Source organism: Polistes canadensis, unplaced genomic scaffold (genome assembly GCF_001313835.1).
Source record: "Polistes canadensis isolate GaletaPanama2010 unplaced genomic scaffold, ASM131383v1 scaffold_158, whole genome shotgun sequence".
Classification (NCBI taxonomy): Eukaryota; Metazoa; Arthropoda; class Insecta; order Hymenoptera; family Vespidae; genus Polistes; species Polistes canadensis.
In genome coordinates this window covers 195764-217228 of record NW_014569705.1, presented here as the reverse complement: position 1 = coordinate 217228, position 21465 = coordinate 195764, and the positions used below count along the sequence as shown (strand labels likewise).

Sequence of the window (21465 nt, the reverse complement as noted above, 5' to 3'; positions counted from 1 at the left end):
ATTTTAACTAAAAATAGTGCAATATAATGCTTGAAATAATGTTGCTTTTTTTTTTAAAATAAATGAATAATAATATTAAAAAGACTATTGATGGAAAGGTAGAAAATAAATAGCAAAATCAAGAAATATAGAAATAGGTTAACTTGAAATATGTTTGCCAATGAAATAATAGAAAATCTGGAGTCGATATCGTAATATATTATTGTCTCCACAAAAACATTTGCTTTTGCAAATTAAAAAAATCCTATAAAATCAAACTTATTGATAAAAAATATTAAAGACTGCATTGTGTAATTGGTTGAATATAATTACACTTTTAATATATCTTATTGAACAAGTTTGTTTTAAAATGTGAAAAAATCCTTTAATAATTATGTAATTATGTTAACAATTAAATAAACGAATTGTAAAATGTACAAATCAACGATTGTGTACAAAAATACTAATGTTTCTAAATATATTCTAATGTTTTATTTTTTTATTTTATATATGTTATTTGTTTACATTTATTATTGCCTTGTTTCAGAACAAGTGATACTAAATTTTCTATGAAAATGTTTTAGATACCAAGAGTTATTTTCCATTTCTTTGTTTTTTGTTCACTTATTATAATTTATTCAATGTAATATATTTAATGATACGAATTAGTTTAATAAAATATAAAAAATATACAAAAGAAATATTACATTTTTTCATATGTTTCATCATACCCACACGATAAACATGTATGGGAATATGTGTCATCATCTTCGTTATAAGTTTCCTCTCCAAATTCATGAACATGATCAGCCTTAATCGATTTATTATATAGAGAACTTCTTACTTGCATTCTTAGCTTTTTTATCTAGATTAAAAAATAAACAATATTAAATTTTGAAACTCATATTGTATTTCGATTGAAATGAATTGATAAGAAATTTTTAAATCGTTATTATAACAGCAGTTACTTTTTTATTAAAATTTTTCATCTTGGTTTCCTCTCGTTTCACATCGCGCTTTAATTTTTCATTTAATAAATTATCTTCTGACCCCCAAACCTCCAACGCTCTCTCTTCTACTTGCAAATGTAAATATAATTTCATTTCACCCCAACGTGGATTATGAGGATTTTTTCTAGTGATATACTTTAACGCTGGTTCTCTTTTATCGAAATCATAATCTCTTAATAAATATTCTTGCTTAGCTTCCGATTTTGTTATTAGAGAATGTTTACCCTCTCTATCTCTATAAAAAGAAAATATTTGTAATAAGAACACACACACATACAACATACTTGTTAATTTTAATATTTATTATATTAAATACCTGCACAAGTCGCATACTTCTAGATTAAAAGTCTGAAGAAGGTAAGAATCATTAAATTCTTTAGTACACTCATCACAAAGTGGTAATGTACTAATAATGGGCGCAGGTTGTGTTACAATGTTCAACTAATTAAAAAAAGACAATATTTATAATATATTTTTAAATCGAACTAATTTTAAGATAAACAAAATCTGTTGAAACAAAGTAGAAATTTATAGATTATTATTAACTTATAAATTATTTACCATTTCTTTTTCCAATTCATTATTTTCTTCTATAAGAAATCCACCTCCACTATCAACAACGTGTTTTCCTTGAACCTGAATTGCTCTACCCGTGGATGATTCATTGTTTTCTCTTTACAAAAATAAAAAGGGTATCAAAATAATAAATTAAGTAACAATAACAAGTAACAAGTAAAAATAATATATTTAAAAAATTACTTTACATTGATATAAAATATTAATTGAATAAATTAATTAATTTTACATTTATAATATTAAACATACTCTTTTTTATATGGGTGAACAACAATTTTAGACTTTTTTAATAATAATGCTTTTTGTCTATTTCTTTCAGCTCTCTCTTTAAGTTCTTGTTTCATTTCAAATGACAATTCAGTATCTTTAATTGATTCACTTTCATTATTTACTTTTTCAATCGACATTTTATTGAATTAAAAATTCTTCCAAAATAATCAAGATTCTTATTAAATAATATATTATCTCCGAATACAACCAAACTGCTCGACGATTAGCAGACACTAACGCATTTTACGAGTATACACAATGAGCCAAAATAAAATCGTTTCTAAGAAACAAAACTAGATGGATCATATTTGGACAAATTTTAAAACAAAAATTTAAAAAATTATTCAAAAAGATTTCAGATAATAATTCAAACTAAATTATTAATTTTAACAATATTTAATTGTTTTACAAAAGAATTGTCCTTATTTTATAAATAATGAAAATAAATTTAGCGCTCATTGCGCTCACAGTTAGTGAATAGAAATTAAATCAAAAATAAAATTTACGTTACATTAAAAATGATAACGAAATAAAAGTATGATAATAAAATGTGCAATAATTTTTTTAACTTATACATTAAAATATAAATAAAAGAAATAATAATTATAATAAATATTAGAGTAGGGATTGTAGAAAAAATGATTGGTAGCATGAGTTGACGTTTCATTGAAGATCCATGAAATTCAGTTATTATCAACATGGCGCGAGGTAGTAGTGCAGGTTTTGATAGACACATTACGATTTTTTCGCCGGAAGGTCGGCTTTATCAAGTAGGTAAGTAATTAAAAATTTTTCGATTTAATACTACGATCCATACCAAATAAATTTATTATATTTTTAATTGAAGTTAAAATATTAACTTTCAAATTTTTACATTACTGTGTCATGACATGGCGCATTCGAACTTTTTAAACTTATTTAATAATTATTTTTATATTTATTTATATATTTTACAGAATATGCATTTAAAGCTATTAATCAAGGTGGTTTAACATCTGTCGCAGTAAAAGGTGTAGATACTGCAGTTTTCGCGACACAAAAGAAAGTACCTGTAAGATAACCTCTTTTCTCATAAATATTTTAATAAGATCAACTAATTGCCATCATAAATCTTATGTACTTTTGCTAATTTTTTCGTTCCAGGATAAGTTGTTAGATGCTTCTAGTGTTACTCATGTATTCCAACTTACAGAACACATTGGCTGTGTTATGACAGGCATGATAGGTAGTAAATTAATTCATATTTTTTATATTTTATATTCTTTGGTTTATTATAATTAATTATAATTATATTCTTTATTTTTTTATAGCCGATAGCAAATCTCAAGTACAACGAGCAAGATACGAAGCTGCTCATTTTAGATATAAACACGGTTATGAAATACCAGTAGATGCATTATGTCGACGTGTCGCAGATATCAGTCAAGTGTATACACAAAATGCAGAAATGCGACCGTTGGGATGTTCAATGATGCTTATTGCATATGACAAAGAAAAGGGTCCTTGTATTTACAAAACTGATCCGGCTGGTTATTTCTGCGGATATAAAGCTATATCTGTGGGTGCTAAGCAAACGGAGGCTAATTCTTATTTGGAGAAAAAGTTAAAGAAGAAACAAAATTACGATTTCGATGAGACTATTCAATTAGCTATTACTTGTTTATCAACTGTCTTGTCTGTTGATTTTAAACCAACAGAGATAGAGGTTGGTGTGGTATCCAAGAACAATCCTAAATTTCGGTAATTATATATTCTAATGATCTATAAAAATGTATCATTTGATATAATAATCTACAGTTTTTCTTCTTTTTTTTTATAGCGTACTGACGGAACAAGAAATTGATAAGCATTTAACAACAATTGCTGAGAAAGATTGATAATTTTACGTAAAGATTTTAATAAATACATTAAAAAGGTCTTATTAATTTTATTTCAATACTTACAAAATTTTAAACAAATGTATGTCATGAAATGATGCATTTGGTTTATCAACAAATTAATAAACGTCATAATTGAGTGATTTATATTAAAACATTTATTCTTTAGTTTAGCCAAATCCAATGTAGTTATCTAGCTAACTATTGTTTAAATTATTTTCCTGATGCTGTTGCTAAAGGATTTCTAAGAACTAGAATGACGGAGTCTCCGCGAAGAAACATTTTTGTGATAAGTCTATCCTTATTAACTGGTTTTGCCTAAAAAAGTAAACATATAAAAAAGCTAATTCATATCACAAATTTGTCACATTTAAAATATTAGTTACCTTCTTTTTTCCTTTGCCGGTACGTGGTAGTTCTGTCCACATTTCTTTTACATTTTCCAACACCATATTACAATGTCTGTCAAATGCTTTTACTCTACCAAGTAACTTTTTATTATTTCTACAGTTTATTAATACTTGTGTGTTATTTTTAACTGATTGAGTTAATACTGAAAGCGGTCCAGTATTAAATTCTTCTTCTTCCCTCTTCGCTAATTCTTCTGGTGTCATTTCTGACTTAGGTTTTGTTAAGGATGACCTAAGCAATAACAATAATTGCAATTGAAAATAAAAAAAACATTATAAAAAAGTAGTATATAAATATACTGTTTCACATGAAACATTCTAACCTATTTCAAACTTATTACAATAAAATAAATATCAATTTTATACAATATATAATCTATTTAAACAAAACAAAAGTTATTTATTGCGCAGTCTAGAATTTATAATCTCAATCAAATTCTTATATATTTTAATTAATATGAATTACTTACATCTTCTGTAAAGTTTAATAATTGAAGAAATTTCCAGTAAATAAATCTGCGTGTTGCTTTCCGTAATATCGATGTGTAATATTAATCGTATATCGAATACAAGTTATTTTCATGTAACTACATCATACAGTCTAATGCAAAACCCTTCATATAAATGGGACTTAAAAGAAAGCAATTCCTAATCTTTCATTGGTTAAAAAAGAAATCATGATATATACACACATTCATATATATAAAAATAGTGTTCAATAGTTTTGACAGTTCTTGGCACCATCTCAAAACTCAGAACATTGAAGTTATTGTTGTTAATATTTCTAAAGTTTAATTACATTAATGATAATAAATACAATAATGTAAAAAATAAATTGTGAAATAGTTCAACGCGTTTAATCATTTTTGACATTGTTTGTCAAATTCTTTCGACATAGTATGTATATATAAATGCATCAGGTTCCGGCTATGCAGCTCAGTCGAGTTTGCAATTTTTCTTTGTTCAGGTAGTTTATATTTTGGCAGAAAAATTGATCACTGTCTTGTCAAGCATTCGTTCGGTTACAATATAATATTATTTATGTATTTTAATATAAATATTAATACAAATATAACATTTTATTTATAGAATGTGAATATAAAGAAAAAAAAAAATCTACACAATAGAATTGAGGATCTCATATTTGGAAACAAAGAAACATCAACATGTGGAAACCGTTTGAAGCTGGAAGTTCTCCAATAGATTGGTGCGAAGGAAATTATAATATATCACCGAGCATTGCAGAATTTATGAATACGGTTTGTGGAATAATTTATTTAATATGTATTGTTATTTATTAATTTTCTTTGTCTATAAAGAAAATCACTTAGTTAAGGAAGGTTGACTCATTTTATCGTGCCATTTTCTTTGTCATTCATATTCTATCTACTCGTAGAAACAAACATTATTTGTTTTTTTTTTTCTTTGTTTCAGTTGAGCAATGTAGTCTTTTTATTACTTCCACCTGTATTAATGCACCTTTTTCGTGATTATGGAAGATTTGTAAATCCAGGAATTCATGTGATATGGTTTCTACTTATGATAGTGGGTGTGAGTAGTGCCTACTTTCATGCAACTTTATCTTTAATAGGTAAAATGTGCATTCAAAATCAATAAAATAGATAATATGTTATTGATTAACAAAAATGTCAATCGTTGTTATTTCAGGTCAGCTTTTGGACGAGTTAGCTATATTATGGGTATACATGGCTGGTTTTTGTATGTTTTTCCCAAGGAGATATTTTCCTAATGTTTTCCGTAATGACAGAAAACGTTTTTCAATGTTTGCTACTTTTCCAACTTTAATCGCTACTGGTTTGGCATTGGTACATCCAGCATTAAATGCATTTGCCTTAATGAGCCTTGGTATACCAGCATTTGGTTTTATGATAATAGAACTTAAAAGGTATGGTTTGTATCTATAAATATTTTTATCATGTTTAATAGTCAATTGATTTGAATTTACATACTTTCGTTTAAAGAACAACATCGATGAGGGTCTACAGACTGGGTGTTCGTTGCGCTGCTGTTTGGATTTTAGCTGTTGCGTGTTGGTTAAATGATCGTTTGTTCTGCGATACTTGGTTAAATTTAAATTTCCCATATCTTCATGCCTTATGGCATCTATTCATTTTTATAGCAAGCTATACAGCAGCAGTACTCTTTGCTTATTTTTCCGTTAAGGAAGAAAGACCACAACAATCGCCTATACTTCGATATTGGCCAAGGAACGATTTCGAACTTGGTATACCATACGTAACAATTAAAAGTTATGTTAAAATTGATACAAACAGTAACATATAATTAACATCGAGTAACATATCAGTAAGGCTATAACGTGCATTTATTATCCATTTAGTAAAATGGTAGTCGATTAAAAAACGAACAACAATATGGCGTGTTTAACACAAAATATTTTGTATATCTATTTTATACAAAATCCGTTCTTATACATTTGAGCGGAATGTAAGATTGTTATACCAAACAGTATGTGAGAGGATAACGTATGTCCTTATGGAGATTACTTACATTTAAATTAATTGTTATATGTATATATCGGAAATTTTATTTAAAAAAATCTTTTATTTAAATTCGTTTTTAAATTGATTTAATTGTTAACATTTATTTACGTATTTTATCGTATATAATTTGTTTAAAAAAAACAATGTGATAATTAGCTTATTAAATGTATGATTATTTATAAAATTTTAAGTACATTAATTGAGAATTGAACTGTGTAAACAATTGAATTGTTTTTTATTCAGATAATTGAAATGAATATTTCAAAGCGAACGTCTTAAAGACAATTTACTTTAATTTATATTATACTTAATGAAATAACACTAACATTTGTCGTGATATTTAACTATCGTATAGTATTCCATAAAAGTGCATGATACAATATTGCAAGTTTCTATATGTCTTAAAAGTATATTGCATTATTGAGCATGAATAAGAAGAAAATATATATATTTTGTAGTTATATATTATTTATATTTAAGTGTATACTATGTACACACATACATATATAATATCAAATTTGCGTACTTAGAACTTAGAAAAGATATATATAAGTAAAAGATTCGTATCAGTGTATTAAAATTAACGATATGAATAAACACGTGTAACAATAAGATTAATAAAGATATTAAAAATATATATTAAATATATTAAATCTTTTTTTAAAAACAAATATAATATAAGAAAATATATAATAAACTTTTTTCTATTAAGAAATAGAGATGAAACATTTACTCTCCTCTATAATAAACAATATTATTATCAGTTTCATGAATTTTCACTTCATACAATAAATCTGGATTAGGCAATTCTTTTTTCAATTCGTTGTAAATATATATAGCTAAATTTTCAGTAGTTGATACAACATATTTAAAATAAGGTACATCTTTGTCTAAATTTTTGTGATCCAGTCTATCCATCAATACATTTTTCATGTATACTTTTAAATCAGATATATTCATAACCATACCAGTTTTAGGGTCTAAGGGTCCACGGACTGTCACTTCAACTGCAATCATTGAAATTTTTCTTATAGTATTTATAACACGTTATTTTATATTAATATTTATAAATTAATATAAAGCTAGTATGGAAGTTACCCGTATAATTATGTCCATGTCCCCAAAAATTATTACATTTTCCATATATTTCTTTGTTTTCTTCTTCGCTCAGCTGATGGCTGTAACGATGAAACAAAATTAAATTTTATTAAAAATGATACTTGTTATCTTATTAATCTTGTAGTATAAGAAAAAATGTATTCGTATATACAGATATATAAATTATTGATACCTGTGCAATCTGTGACAGCTGGATATTGATTCTTTTCTTGTTAAATAAGCAATTGGTTGGGCCATTTTAAGGAAATTCTTTGACAGTTAACTGCAAGTTGAATTCTAAAACACGCTTATTCTATTGTAATAGTTTATAACTGTTGCAATATTATACAACGAAAAGTAATCTATATTTATGAATATTTAACTAGAAAAAGTGGTTATTTAGAAAAAATCAAGGACGATTATTGAAAACATTCTATAATCGAGGTTATGCGACGTAATTAAACCATTTCGAAAAATATTTATAAAAGAAATAATTTTGTCATTCAAGTTTTGCTATTAATTGTAGGCAATAAAATTATTTCATCAAGAGATTACAAATATTACAAATGTCAAACCTAATACAGAAGTTTCAATGAATATATTAAAAAAAATAAAAAATTATAAGAAACAACAAATATTTATAATTGTATAAAAAATAAACTTAAACAAATCTGAAAGATATTAAAATAAAATATTTAAAATGTTTCTAGATATCAAATTGAAATCGATCCAATTGTCACGCAAATTCAAACTTCCCGCTAATAATTCGACTAGACAATGAACAAAATCTAGCCAATAGGATTACAGATGCACGCGTTAGTTTATGCATTGTAAATGGAACTTAAAAAAAATCAACTATTCTAGTGCAATATTGGTGCATATTACTAATTCAATATGAGCTTAAGACTGTGTTTAAGACCAATAGGTTGTTTCATGATAAGATAAAAATCTACTATCAAGTAAATCACACTCTTACCTACTCGAAGATAAGTTACATCTGCTAGTGGTATTATATTGTTGTTTGGATTTTATTGCAAAATACTATTGTATAGTAATCACATTTCCTTTATTCGTATACTGTCATGCCGGTAACGCCCTATTAAACTGTAAGAATTAGTCATTTCACGGAATGTGCGATATAAATATTATTTGAATCTAGAAAGTGAAGGGTTGTGAAACGTATTTGACTCTTGTTTTATAAAATGGATAGCAAGGGAAGAAAAATTATTGTCTGTGATAATGGAACCGGGGTAAGAATATATATAATTATGTCATTTATTTTAATATATATATATTTTTGAGTCCTTTTTTGTTTTTTAATATATTGTTCTATATATATATATATGTTCAATATATAATTATTAATATATTATTTATGGAGTGGGGGTAAGCATATTTATAACTGAAATTTTTTTATATTATATATTGTTTAGAATTCCTTTTTTTTTAAATACATTGTCCTATATATATATAGAAAGAGAATATTTATATATTAATATTTTAAATCATCTCATTCATCAAGTATTAAACTACATAAATGTTATATAAAAATAACATATTTCCATATTTTTTTTTCGATATCCATTGTTCCTACCTTGATTTATTATTTTAGTTCGTCAAATGTGGATATGCAGGAGCAAATTTTCCTGCTCATATATTTCCTTCGATAGTTGGACGTCCAATTATAAGGGCCGTTAACAAAATAGGAGACATCGACGTGAAGGTATAATTTTTACTTTTGTTTATAATAATGCGCTTAATTTAAAACATGTATTAACATACTTCTATATATGATTTATGGTTAGCTTTTATTGGAAGTGATTACATTTTTTTGATTTATTTATTTCTTTTTACTCATTTCTTATTTTCTTTTTATTTTTTGTTTTCTATTATTCCGTTACTTTATATTAAAAATAGACACTATTACAGTTTTCTTCAGTAAAAAATAATGATCAAAATGAATTAAATTAATTGGTAATTATTATGCTTAAATATAAGGAACACATATTACAGATTTCTTCATTTTTGTATCGATATTAATGAAATATTGATTCATAGTTAATCCATATTTATCTTTGATTATATATCCTCGTGCAAAGTTACAAGCAAATAGACGTTATTACAATTTTTTTTTCTTAGCAATTTTATAAAGAAAAAAAATTAATCGTTAAGTTTTGGAAAATATACTTATATATAATAAGTAAAGTTATTAATATATTAAAATTATATTTTCAGCAAGAATATTGTGTTCGTGTAAGTCAATTTATAATGTTACCACGTGTGGCTCGATGAAATTAAAAAAAAAGATTGCGTTTAAAAGCTTATTTATATTTTCCTACTGACATAAATATAAATGTAAGAGTTTGAACTTATTAACCAAAATTGACTTTTATTAACAAAAATTTGAAAAAAAGGAATGTATATCACAAATGTAAGATTATTATTATCTATGTAATTATTATAATATTTTTAATTCATCTCGACATTATGTTGTCAGAATTAAAATTTGTATTAATTTGTTATATTCATGCATCAATCTATTTGATGCTGTTGTTGAAAGTCTTTTGCTTGTCTTCATTTATCGAAAGAAGGAAATAGGAGAAAAATTTGTTATTAGGTTTTTTTAGTCCATATTTGGTACATCGGTATGTGTGTATATACTGTGCTTTTGACAAAATATCTAATATGTTTGTGTGCTTACATTTGCTCTCGTAGGATGTGCTTAACATGCCTGTAAGTTTAATGTATTTTTGATGCTAATTTGTACATCTATTTCATTGATTGATCATTAAAAAATTTTTATAATAATAATTCCTTTTCTTAGTGAATATAAATGGAGATGTAGTCTCTAATAATTAATTAATCAATTGAAGTAATTCCTAAATATATATATTTCAAATTTCAACATCATTTAATCAAATTAAGTAATTTTCATTCCATTTATATTATTCGTTTTATTTATATTTTTGTTATAGTCACGATAAATTTGTAAAAAATATATTTAAATAATTACAATGATTTTTATTTTTCTAATATAATGTTAATCACATATTAAAAATGGTATAAGTATTATTAACTTAGATTGGCAATTTATAGGCATATAACAATAAATAAGATTATACGAGTCTTTAAGTCTGAATATTGTATAATAAAATTTGTAAAATACCAATACTATGTGAGCAAACATCCACAAGCGCCATGTGCAATGTTTGATCATCCATAATCTCAAGTTTTCTATTTAATTTATCTCAACAGTAACAATGATCTTTGCATTTTAGTTTTTAATATTTTAATTCATTGAGAAAACTATTAATCGCATCTGATGAATTATTATAACAGGACTTAATGGTCGGAGATGAAGCGAGTAAACTTCGTTCTATGTTAGAAATTAGTTATCCCATGCAAAATGGAATTGTTAGGTATGTGTAAAGAGTTTAATATGTAATTTCTCTTATTTTTATTTATTTAATTAAAAACAATGTAACATTTTTTATTAGAAATTGGGAGGATATGTGTCATGTTTGGGATTATACATTTGGAAAAGAAAAAATGAATATTAATCCTAAAGAATGTAAAATTTTGCTAACTGAACCGCCAATGAATCCTATCACAAATAGAGAGAAAATGATTGAGGTAAAAAATATATTATATTTTTTTATTATTTAAAATTCATTATTTATTTAATTATGTGAACATAATAACGTTTTTCTTTTTATTATTTGTTTTAGGTGATGTTTGAAAAATATGGATTCGCTGGAACATATATTGCGATACAAGCTGTGCTTACACTATATGCTCAAGGATTAATTAGTGGGGTTGTGGTAGACTCCGGGGACGGAGTAACACATATTTGTCCAGTATTTGAGGAATATGCTTTGCCTCATTTGACGCGTCGATTAGACATTGCTGGTCGTGACATTACTATGTATTTAATAAAATTACTTTTATTACGCGGATATGCCTTCAACCATTCTGCTGACTTTGAAACGGTCAGAATGCTTAAAGAGAAATTATGTTATATTGGATATAATATTGAAACTGAAGAAAAACTAGCTCGCGAAACTACTGTCTTAGTGGAATCTTATACAGTAAGTTCAATGATCTATATAATTTTAAAATAAAATATTTTCAGTTTTAATATTCGTCAAATTCTATGAATTATTTTAGTTTTTTGTTCATCATTGTTAATAGTTTTTTTAAGCTTCCAGATGGTCGAGTGATAAAAGTAGGTGGTGAAAGATTTTCAGCACCAGAAGCATTGTTTCAACCTCGTTTAATAAACGTTGAAGCTCAGGGAATCGCTGAGCTAGTATTTAGTACAATTCAAGCAGCCGATATCGATATCAGAAGCGAATTGTACAAACATATTGTTCTTAGCGGTGGAAGTACGATGTACCCAGGACTTCCATCTAGACTTGAACGAGAGATCAAGCAACTTTATTTGCAGAAAGTTCTCAAGAATGATACATCCAAACTTAACGTAAATAAATTATAATATTTATTATCTCTACACACACGCAAAATACGGTTTCTCCAAATAATTATCTTCTTACTACGTTTAATAGAAATTTAAAATCAAAATCGAGGACTCACCTCGACGCAAAGATATGGTGTTTATGGGTGGTGCTGTATTAGCTGAAATAACGAAGGATCGAGATTCCGTATGGATAACTAAAGAAGAATACGAAGAGAAAGGTCTTAGTGTATTAAAGAAATTAGGATCCTATGAATCTTAAGGACATGTTATTTTAGTGCAAGGTGCAACAGGAAACAAAAGTTAAATTTCTTCAGACTAAAAGTGATGCGGTCGCCATTGAAATATAGTCAAGTTGTTTTACAAACTACAAATTACTTGAATGATAATATAAGACAGACAGACAAAATGCTTGAGTTTGCTGTAAGGGCTATGTCATGCCAAATAGAATATTTATTTTGGTTATGCAGATTAGTGCAATTAATAGAGCTATATAATCAACCTGTAAGATCTCTTCAAATGGGATAGTGAAGAACTAAATGAATTTTTATTTTAAGTACAATTAATAATCGGATGGATCATTAAAAAATATAGAAAATTTTTTACTTGGAATTACATAATTATTTTATACTGTACAAACAATTTGAACACAATTCATAATCTCTGGAGCTTTTCTTTTATATGCATTCCACAAAACGAATTTTGTAAATATAACTTTTATAAATATCATCTTTTTTTTTTCATTTAGTCAAATTTTACATTTATTATCGAAGCCATATAGCTGCTTCTCTGCCAAAATAATAAATAAGAAAGACGACAGTTTCCTATAGATCCTAACTTCGGTAAAATAAACTTGATAATCGGTGCAATGGCTGAAATTGTTATTAAGGAAAAAACATTGATTGATTTACTTCTATTTCTATAGACATACATCATAGTAATTTATTCATAGGTTGAAAATAAAAAAACTTAGATAAATTAATTAAATAAGCGATTTATATTGTATAATATAAAAAAAAAAGAAAAAAAAATATAAAACTACAATTAAGTAATAGTTTATATAAAACCTTATGCATTTAATAATTTAATTACTCTAAGGTATTAAATATTTTATGAAATTATAGAAGAGGGGGAGGGAAGAACATTTTTTAAGTTTTTTTTCTTAAGTTTTCTCACATTTTACAAAAGACACGAATTGTCAAAAAATTGTCTACATTGTTCTTGTAAAAAGTAGATTTATGGATAAGGAAGGATATTTCAGTGTTCATTTCATTTTTATTGTTACTTAAATAAATATTAAGTAGAATTAAATGTATTTCTTCTAAAAAGTCTTCCACGATAATTTCGAGATCTTAGAAATTAATTGTTTGCAAAGAAGACACACATAATCTTTACAGATATATTTTGTTGTTGTCCTCTTAATATGATAGTTGAAATGAAACATATACAAGGTTAAATTGATTTTGAATTCCTTTATACATAGCTTTTAATACAATGGCAACATAAAATAATTCCAAATTATGATTAATCTACAACAGTCTTTATTATGCGTTACGCCATATATGCGGGGGGAACCTTTATATTATGTATCTATGTACACCATTTTTATGTATAAATAAAAATAACAGTTTAATTTGTATTATACAATTTTGCATTCTCATATGGGTTAGACGACATAACAGTAGATAAATGTATATGTATTTAATTTTGTTTTTTTTTCCATTTGTACAACTTGACTTCAATATCATTCTGTATAACAATGAAACAACAAGCAATTATGCTATCGTATGTGTGTGTGTGTGTGCGCGCGCGCATGTGTGTATGTGTGTGAAGACAAAAGTTTTTTAGTTTTGAATGGTGTATTATACTACACGTTATACAGTTGATTTTTGAAGCGTATAAATTTTTTTACACGCTTCTGGATATTATCGACGAGATAATAATATGATAACTTCATTTTTTCTCTTTTTTTCCGTTCTTTTCCTATTTTCGTTTTTTTTCTTTCTCTTTTTTTTCGTTTTCTTAAACTGTATGTATGTATATATATTATATTATATATATACATTATATTTTAAGCAAATAAAAAAAATAGTATACAAAACACTTTATAATATAATTCAAAAGTGTTTCACAAATATCTGCAATTAGAAGAGATTTGCAGATTTTATAGAATAACCTTACCAAGACACTTTGAATGAAGTGTAAAGATGGAGTTGTATAGAAAATTTGTTTTAAACCCTATAAATCACGTTCAGAATGTAATTGGCTTATTTTTGCATTGTTCGATACAAAAATTGGTGAAACGTTTAAGGAACTTTGGATACTCTCTCTTGTAAATCGCACGTAAAACAGATGCCGGTGCCCATCCGCCAGGATTTACTGAAATTCAGATTTTAATTATAATTATAATCTTAAATTGTTTATGTAAAAGCATGTTGTAAAACATACCGACTGAACAGTACGTTATTTTGCAAGTTATGTTATCCCGTTTTATTTCTTCTTCATCTTTCGGAGGGTCAATAAATGTTTGACATACAAGACACACTGTCAAGTAAACTCTCACGCATTTACCAACATTTGACTGGGAAAATATAATTTGTATAAAAGTATATTATTATATAAAATATATTATTTGTATAAAAATATTTGACACTTGAATTTTTATAATACCAACCGGATAATCAGAATGTTCTGTACTGTGGTTGCATACTATCCATAAATCTTGTGAATCTGGATCTTGATCATCTTTTACTCTACGTATGTGAGACCAGAAAAGGGCATCCCGTTGGGTTGCAGGCCAAATTCGTTTATGCGTTTGTAGAAATACCAAAGTATCCTTGGAGATATTTTCTATTACAGTCATATCTTCGAGTGTAGCTTCCCATTCGCTTCTATATTCGGGGCCGAAAAATATTTCGCAAACTTCGTGTCCAGTCACACCTTTTACGACGTGACAAGCTTTAAGTGGATCTACTACCAAACCATCAGCTTCTTCCTCTCGTCTATACATTCGCATATCACCGTCTTCAGCAAATAATTGCCATCCTCCTGCACCTCCTACACCAAGTCTAGCATAGTGTAACTGTTGCATTGTTATTTTCTCTATCTATAATTACAATATTTTTTATTATTACTCTCATGCGCAAACACATTTTTTATACTTTCATAAAAAATAAATTAAAACAATAATTAAATTACCTCAGGCCAAAGCCTATGCTTAACTGCTGACGTAGTAGGCATAGTTAAAATGGTGACAGATTTTTGTTTCAAACGATCTCTTAATTGATTTTCTTCATCAATTTTATCTAAACCAGTTTCTACTGCATCATAAAATTCTTCGTCACAGAGCGCACTGTGTGGGCCTTCCTTAAAATTGTTAATTTTTTAAATTAATACTTATAGTTATACAGTTGACAAATATATAAATGTAAATCAATTATTTATAAAAAAAATATATTCTCTGTCTATATGAATATCATATTAATATTGTAACTTACTTCTTCAGAACAACACATTTTTCTAATTTCATGCTCTAAATTAGTACAAGTTTTAATTTCTAATACACACGTGAAAATACTGCAGAAACATATGTAAGCATTTATAAAAGCTATCCGTATAAATGATGTAATGAAATGAACAATATCGCAGAACAAATAACATCCGTCAAAAATAACAAACGAAGCATTACTAAATATATCTATAGTGTGATAAATATTTAGATGAATTAATCACACGTTTTATCCATTCTATGTGTAAACAAATGATGGTATATCCAATTAAATTAAATAAATATATAAAAAAGGGGTAATTTTAAGTAATAAGATAAGTTTAATGTCCTAGTAAGCAGAAGATCTTGTTCAAAAAAGGTCAGATAATAATAAAAATCAAACCTCATAATCAGGACCTCCATGAATGAGAACTCGAGGTCTTGGAGAGTCGCTTTGATGCATGGTAATTTGGTCTTTTAAGGTTTTGTACAATTCTTGTAATTTTCGTTTTTTTTCAACCTCTTTATCCCATCTACGACGCCATGCATCTTCACGTTGTATCATTAACTCAATGCAATGTTGCAATGTCGCCAATACTCCTTCGCTTGTTGCTTTAAATGTAATTGCTTCGCCCTTAAAATCCACTGACTGTTCAGCCGGATTAAATTTTTTTTCAATCTTATTTTCTGCAAATTATGACGAATAAAATTTACATCAATCGAAAGAGTATCAATTCGTCTGATCTTCTTCCACTTATATATGTAATGTATGTATATGTAATATTGTAAAATTAAAGAGAAGGCCATACCTTTTGAAGAAGCATTTTTAGCATTTTCTGCGCAATTATCAAAATATTTTTGTAATGTATCGATTTGCTTTATTAGGATATCTCTGAAAGTTTCTATTTCTGCTAATTTTTCTTTTAAACCTCTAATACCACGCTTAGTAAAACTACCAGCACTTGTAGTGGACTGTGTGTTCGATACTAGAGAAATGGCACTACCATGACGTTTAAGACTATTTTCACTTCCATACCCTGATTCTGACTGTTTAATAAAAATACATTGAAAGTTGAAATGTTATTCATGCATTTGCAAAATCATACATTATCTTTACCCATTTATATTAATTGGCTACATTTATACATAATTACATTAATGCATAAATATAAGCACAGCAATAAATGATATATATTTTTCTAAATGTTTTTAATTAAGATTTACCTTATATGATTTTAAAACATCTACCCATCTTTGTTTTTCTTCGGGATTGGTTGCTCTCAAATACCATACTAAGCAATCGTTAACAGATACGTCAAATCTACATTCATCAAATTCATGTGCCTATTAAATTAAATCAAAATTATAAAATAAATTAACGGATGCATTAACTATTCCTTTGGGACAATATAACGTCCAATACATTCTAAAACAGGGACAGTAAATAAGATTTGATCAACGTGATAAGATATGGTGAAATTTATAGTGATCTTTTTCCCATATCAGCTTCTATGTACAGATTATATAGATAAGTACATATAATAAATATTAAGACCATTGGATAGCTTATAGAGCAGTTTCCTAAAAATCTATCTAATCTTTTGTTGATAGCTTCACCTCATTGAAAAAATTAGTTACTACTTGATCACTGAAGCTGAGTTCCGCTTCAGAATATTGTATACTGTTGACTTTAGGTAGGTGTTGCCAAGATCTCTCAAACCCGTATATAAAAGGGAGAGTAATAAAAATAATATAATAAATATTAATGATTGCGTTCAGTCTTATCTATCTCGTATTTATAATTGTATTGAATGGCCTTCTGTGCTTTCTATAAAATTTGATTGAATATGGACTTTTGTATACGTGCATGTGCCATTAAACTTGCCATTCGTGCCACTTATTTGTCATCCCTGTTTTAAAAATCTAACATATCCTACCTTGATATTAGCTTTATATAGACTTATTGAACCACGGCAACCAAATCCACTATCCTGTTCAGATTTGTAATAAGACAAAGTACCATTCTTGAGAACAATAAATCTAGTTTGCCAGCCGTGTATATAATTAGTCCACTTGGATAATGTACCCTGAAGTTCTGGAACTACCACACCGTCGGAACCATCATCGTCGTCCCCATCAAGTTCTGCTTCCATATATTCAATTTCTTCATTATTAAGGCGAAGTGCCTCTACTTCATCAGCCATTATCAGGAATGAATTGGACCAAATACCGTGTTATTTAGGATTGGCACAACATACCAGAGTGATTTTTATATAAACTGCGTAACCAATGGAAATATATGATTTGACTGAATGTTTCATTAATTGATATGTACAACTAAATTATGATTATTGGATGACTGGGCAATTTTTGCGCGGGGATACCTTTTCAAAATATAATTGGAATAATTGAAGCTAACATAACCTCAAGCGGTAGGTTTCCGATATTTATTATCATACGAAAGGTTAAATCATTCATAAACTTTTTTCTTATTATACGTAGATAAATAATCAACACTTGGTTGTACCACAGACTATACTTAATTTTACTCTTATACTCTTGTAGACAAATACAGGGCGTTTTCTTTTATCGTCTTAACACAAACACACATTGATATAATACGTTTGAAGTTTCCTTCGTAAACACTATTCCACATATAGCATATTTAATGTCGCGTAGTGTTAGATAACAATAATAATTAGAAATAAAGTTTTTTCTTTCTCCCCTCTCTTTCTCTTTTTTTTTTCAATACTAGAAAGAATCAACTCACTCGTCTGAGATGCACCATCAAATCCTACCGTGACGATTTGCGAGGTAAACTTGCTCTGACTATTGTTTTTTCTCACATTATATTTCAGACGAAAATTGAACTTTAATTATGACAATATATTTAAGCTGATTATGAATAAGGTATTAGTCATCGGCTACAAACGATAGTTCCTTGGAAGCACTTGAAAAAGATATAGAATTATTCGATAACAATGTAGTTGAACAATTTTAAAAACACGTGTGTGATGCTCAGGGTTCTTAAAATACTCGATTGATCACTGCTCAAGAGACGCTGTCTCCAACTATCGGACGAATAATGGAATTAAATTTTATTTATTATTATCCTGTTTTACTTTATCGACATTATTGTTAAAATTTATAAGCACAAAAAAGTTGGTATAGAACCTTAACAGCAGAAAAAAATGAATAAGTGCACTTATTTGCTCACTATTTGCTCAAATTTATTTTATCAAATATCTTTTATTTATCGTTAATTAGTTGAAAATAATTATTACACTATGAATAATTATGAAATGGTGACGTCATGAGTGGGAGATATATTATACACATGCGCAATCACAAATTCAAGGCGCAAGCACACTTGAAAAAAAATGAAAATAAAGTTGGTATACCTGCAGGGGATATATTTAAAATTGATTTTCAAAGTAACAACCTATAAGGTAGTGAAGAGAAATAAGTTAATCGTTCATAATATATAAATAATCGGTAAATATTTGCATTTTTTTCTGCTGTTGCGGTTCTATGCCAACTTTTTTTTGGAGAAGTATATAGAAACTCACAAGTCACAATTATCATTTCTTTTATATCGATGTTTTTTCCTTATCGATGGATCCTCGTAGTTGCAACAGGTAATCGAACGCAAACGTTGTTACTTTTTGTCATCAGATGGCAACACGTATCTAAGTTTACGCAATATTTTAAATGGCAGCATACCTCTTTACTTGCAAGCAACAAAAAGTGACTTTTATTTTTGACAATAGAGATATAATGAGAGTATAAAAGATTAATTTAAGTAACTAATTTCTAAGGCAATAGTATTCTTCTCTTATTGAGGTAAGAATGTTTTATTTCTTTGTTCAAGTTTATTAAAAAAGAAAACAAAACGATACTAACATGACGCTGATGAATTAAATCCTGTGTGAAGAGAGTATTCTAAGCTAATTAAATAATTTATTACACATATATGTAATTATTTATTATCAGTAATTTTTTAACAAATATTATTTAATTTGCATTATTAAATTTTTGCCGATTCTTATAATAAATAAATCTTCAAAATGATTGCTAGAGAGAAATGGAATACATTCTATACGTATATAGAAATAAGTTAAACAAACATGGAATCCGGTTTATTGGAAGTATGGAAGGTAGCGATCGATTAGATTAAAAAATGAGGAAATAGGAAATAGGTCCTTCGAAGATTTAAATCGACACGAAACTGCGGGGAGGAAATGAAAAACCGTAAGGGGGAAATCGTTTGGAGTCACCCGCTTCATGACTGCACGTATGCGTAGTAAATGTGCCGAGAGAAGTGAAAAGGAGGAGGAGATTATGGAGGTGGATGTGGATGAGGAAGAGGAGGATGAAGAGTAGTAGTAGGAGTAGAGTAGCAGTAGTATTAGAGTGAGGGAGAAGGAGAGAAGCTTCCCAGGGTCCTCTCTTTCCCCCAACGTCTCTCTGGGACCCTGATTCGCTCGTCTGAAAACCTTGCTCTTTTACGCAATTTTAGCGTTTATTAAAGTTTGCTCGCAAATGAAACGAAGCCCATATAACCTACCTAATTTAGCGAGTAGCATTTTCGAGTGGGGGCCACTTCAGAAGAGAGAGAGAGAGAGAGAGAGAGAGAGAGATAAAGAGAGAGAGAGGTGGAGAGGCTGGCTTCTATTGACAGCGGTTATTGCCTAACTGCGTACCTCCACCTAATATGCCCGCTCGGGGATTCGCATGCAGGGCCGCTCGAACGAAAACTGCGAAACACGACTGCGAATCTTTAATTCCGCCGCCGTGGTAATCCGCCCCCGCCCAACCCTTTGCCCCCCTTTTCCGCCCTCGCTGCTGCTCACGCGTCGCCACCATCTCTCTCTCTTTCTTTCTCTCTCTTTACTCTTTACTCTTTACTCTTTATTCTTTATTTCTGTCTCTGTTACTCTTTCATTCTACCCCCGATAGCTTCGTTCCATCTTCCTCTTTTTGATTCTCCTCTTCCTCTTTTACGTTTAAGCACGAATTTTACTCGTGGCGAAAAAAATGACGGTCCCCCACCTGAGGGGTCCGCTTTTTCAAAGGCTTCTTCTCTCTTCTAGCGCAATGTTTTTAAAATCATGAGGGATATCGTTTCTCTGGTCTCTTTCCTTTTATCCCGTCGTCCAATGAAATGCCTAAAGACTTATTTACGCGTTAATATTATTTCGTTCAATGATATATACTTTTTGTCTTATAAACTAGATTATTTTTTATAAAATTAACATTGTATTAAACGTTGCAATTTTATATCTTTTGATCATTTTCTGTGACGGTATGATTTTATTCTATTTTTAATGATTCGACTGATCCGGGATTTGCTTGACGAGATTGAGAAGTTCGTTTAGTATGATTTATGTTATTATTCGATCGATGAACGTCGTAGAAGTTTTCGAGGGAATACGCGTTTCGAGTGTTTGAGTAAAAAATATAAAAGAGTGGGAGGAGGAGGAGGAGGAGGAAGAGAAGGAGGAGGAGCGGGGGATGAAGGGAGATATACACCTTTTCGTAGGTAGGTAGGTAATCGTAACGCTTTCGCGACGAACGGATGCGGGCAAATGACGGCCCTGGCTGCATTTGAAACTCCGTTAACTCTCCGAATATTAGCTCGTCGAGCGAGATTAACCCCATTGTGCCCCGTTGCAAATGATGACATCACTATTAAACTCCCGTCGGCTTACGGAAATTGATTAAACTATCAAATTAGCTCTACTAATATCAACACATCAATG

At 28.3% G+C, this 21465-nt stretch overlaps 7 protein-coding genes across 11 annotated transcripts; 3 read left to right on the top strand and 4 right to left on the bottom strand.

Annotated features, from left to right (window-relative positions):
• Window positions 1–583: 583 nt before the first annotated feature.
• LOC106788953 (DNA repair protein complementing XP-A cells homolog) lies at window positions 584–2081 on the bottom strand. The gene is made up of 5 exons (XM_014752704.1): window positions 1815–2081; window positions 1551–1662; window positions 1306–1430; window positions 948–1224; window positions 584–844 (listed from the first exon to the last, which is right to left on the bottom strand). The coding sequence occupies exons 1-5, from the start codon at window positions 1970–1972 to the stop codon at window positions 683–685; spliced, it is 834 nt and encodes a 277-aa protein (XP_014608190.1). The 5' UTR covers window positions 1973–2081; the 3' UTR covers window positions 584–682.
• Window positions 2082–2497: 416 nt separating this feature from the next.
• On the top strand, window positions 2498–3867 carry LOC106788973 (proteasome subunit alpha type-6-like). Its single transcript, XM_014752739.1, has 5 exons — window positions 2498–2609; window positions 2792–2886; window positions 2979–3060; window positions 3146–3575; window positions 3655–3867. The coding sequence occupies exons 1-5, from the start codon at window positions 2534–2536 to the stop codon at window positions 3710–3712; spliced, it is 741 nt and encodes a 246-aa protein (XP_014608225.1). The 5' UTR covers window positions 2498–2533; the 3' UTR covers window positions 3713–3867.
• On the bottom strand, window positions 3848–4710 carry LOC106788975 (probable small nuclear ribonucleoprotein Sm D2). The gene is made up of 3 exons (XM_014752741.1): window positions 4593–4710; window positions 4099–4354; window positions 3848–4030 (listed from the first exon to the last, which is right to left on the bottom strand). Coding segments are annotated over exons 1-3 (363 nt in total). The 5' UTR covers window positions 4595–4710; the 3' UTR covers window positions 3848–3925.
• Window positions 4711–4793: 83 nt separating this feature from the next.
• LOC106788972 (alkaline ceramidase) lies at window positions 4794–7281 on the top strand. Its single transcript, XM_014752736.1, has 5 exons — window positions 4794–5089; window positions 5212–5381; window positions 5557–5713; window positions 5791–6028; window positions 6105–7281. Exons 2-5 carry the CDS (start codon window positions 5289–5291, stop codon window positions 6424–6426), a joined length of 810 nt encoding a protein of 269 aa, XP_014608222.1. The 5' UTR covers window positions 4794–5089; window positions 5212–5288; the 3' UTR covers window positions 6427–7281.
• A 58-nt stretch (window positions 7282–7339) lies between these two features.
• LOC106788974 (6-pyruvoyl tetrahydrobiopterin synthase) lies at window positions 7340–8232 on the bottom strand. The gene is made up of 3 exons (XM_014752740.1): window positions 7936–8232; window positions 7743–7822; window positions 7340–7651 (listed from the first exon to the last, which is right to left on the bottom strand). The coding sequence occupies exons 1-3, from the start codon at window positions 7998–8000 to the stop codon at window positions 7374–7376; spliced, it is 423 nt and encodes a 140-aa protein (XP_014608226.1). The 5' UTR covers window positions 8001–8232; the 3' UTR covers window positions 7340–7373.
• Window positions 8233–8622: 390 nt separating this feature from the next.
• LOC106788959 (actin-related protein 2) lies at window positions 8623–13858 on the top strand. 2 transcript variants are annotated; one of them, XM_014752715.1, is made up of 8 exons: window positions 8623–8992; window positions 9355–9465; window positions 10458–10475; window positions 11082–11161; window positions 11240–11375; window positions 11471–11830; window positions 11944–12222; window positions 12308–13858. In XM_014752715.1, exons 1-8 carry the CDS (start codon window positions 8945–8947, stop codon window positions 12476–12478), a joined length of 1203 nt encoding a protein of 400 aa, XP_014608201.1. In that variant the 5' UTR covers window positions 8623–8944; the 3' UTR covers window positions 12479–13858. The 2 variants fall into 2 exon arrangements, with proteins under 2 accessions (XP_014608201.1, XP_014608202.1); XM_014752716.1 differs by lacking the exon at window positions 10458–10475.
• Window positions 13859–14457: 599 nt separating this feature from the next.
• Window positions 14458–18730, bottom strand: LOC106788957 (collagen type IV alpha-3-binding protein). 4 transcript variants are annotated; one of them, XM_014752711.1, is made up of 9 exons: window positions 18088–18730; window positions 17641–18011; window positions 16928–17047; window positions 16513–16750; window positions 16107–16390; window positions 15415–15582; window positions 14891–15322; window positions 14665–14797; window positions 14458–14595 (listed from the first exon to the last, which is right to left on the bottom strand). In XM_014752711.1, the coding sequence occupies exons 2-9, from the start codon at window positions 17905–17907 to the stop codon at window positions 14468–14470; spliced, it is 1770 nt and encodes a 589-aa protein (XP_014608197.1). In that variant the 5' UTR covers window positions 17908–18011; window positions 18088–18730; the 3' UTR covers window positions 14458–14467. The 4 variants fall into 4 exon arrangements, with proteins under 4 accessions (XP_014608197.1, XP_014608196.1, XP_014608198.1 ...); XM_014752710.1 differs by having other exon boundaries at window positions 17641–17981; XM_014752712.1 differs by having other exon boundaries at window positions 17641–17981; window positions 18474–18730.
• Between the last annotated feature and the right edge of the window lie 2735 nt (window positions 18731–21465).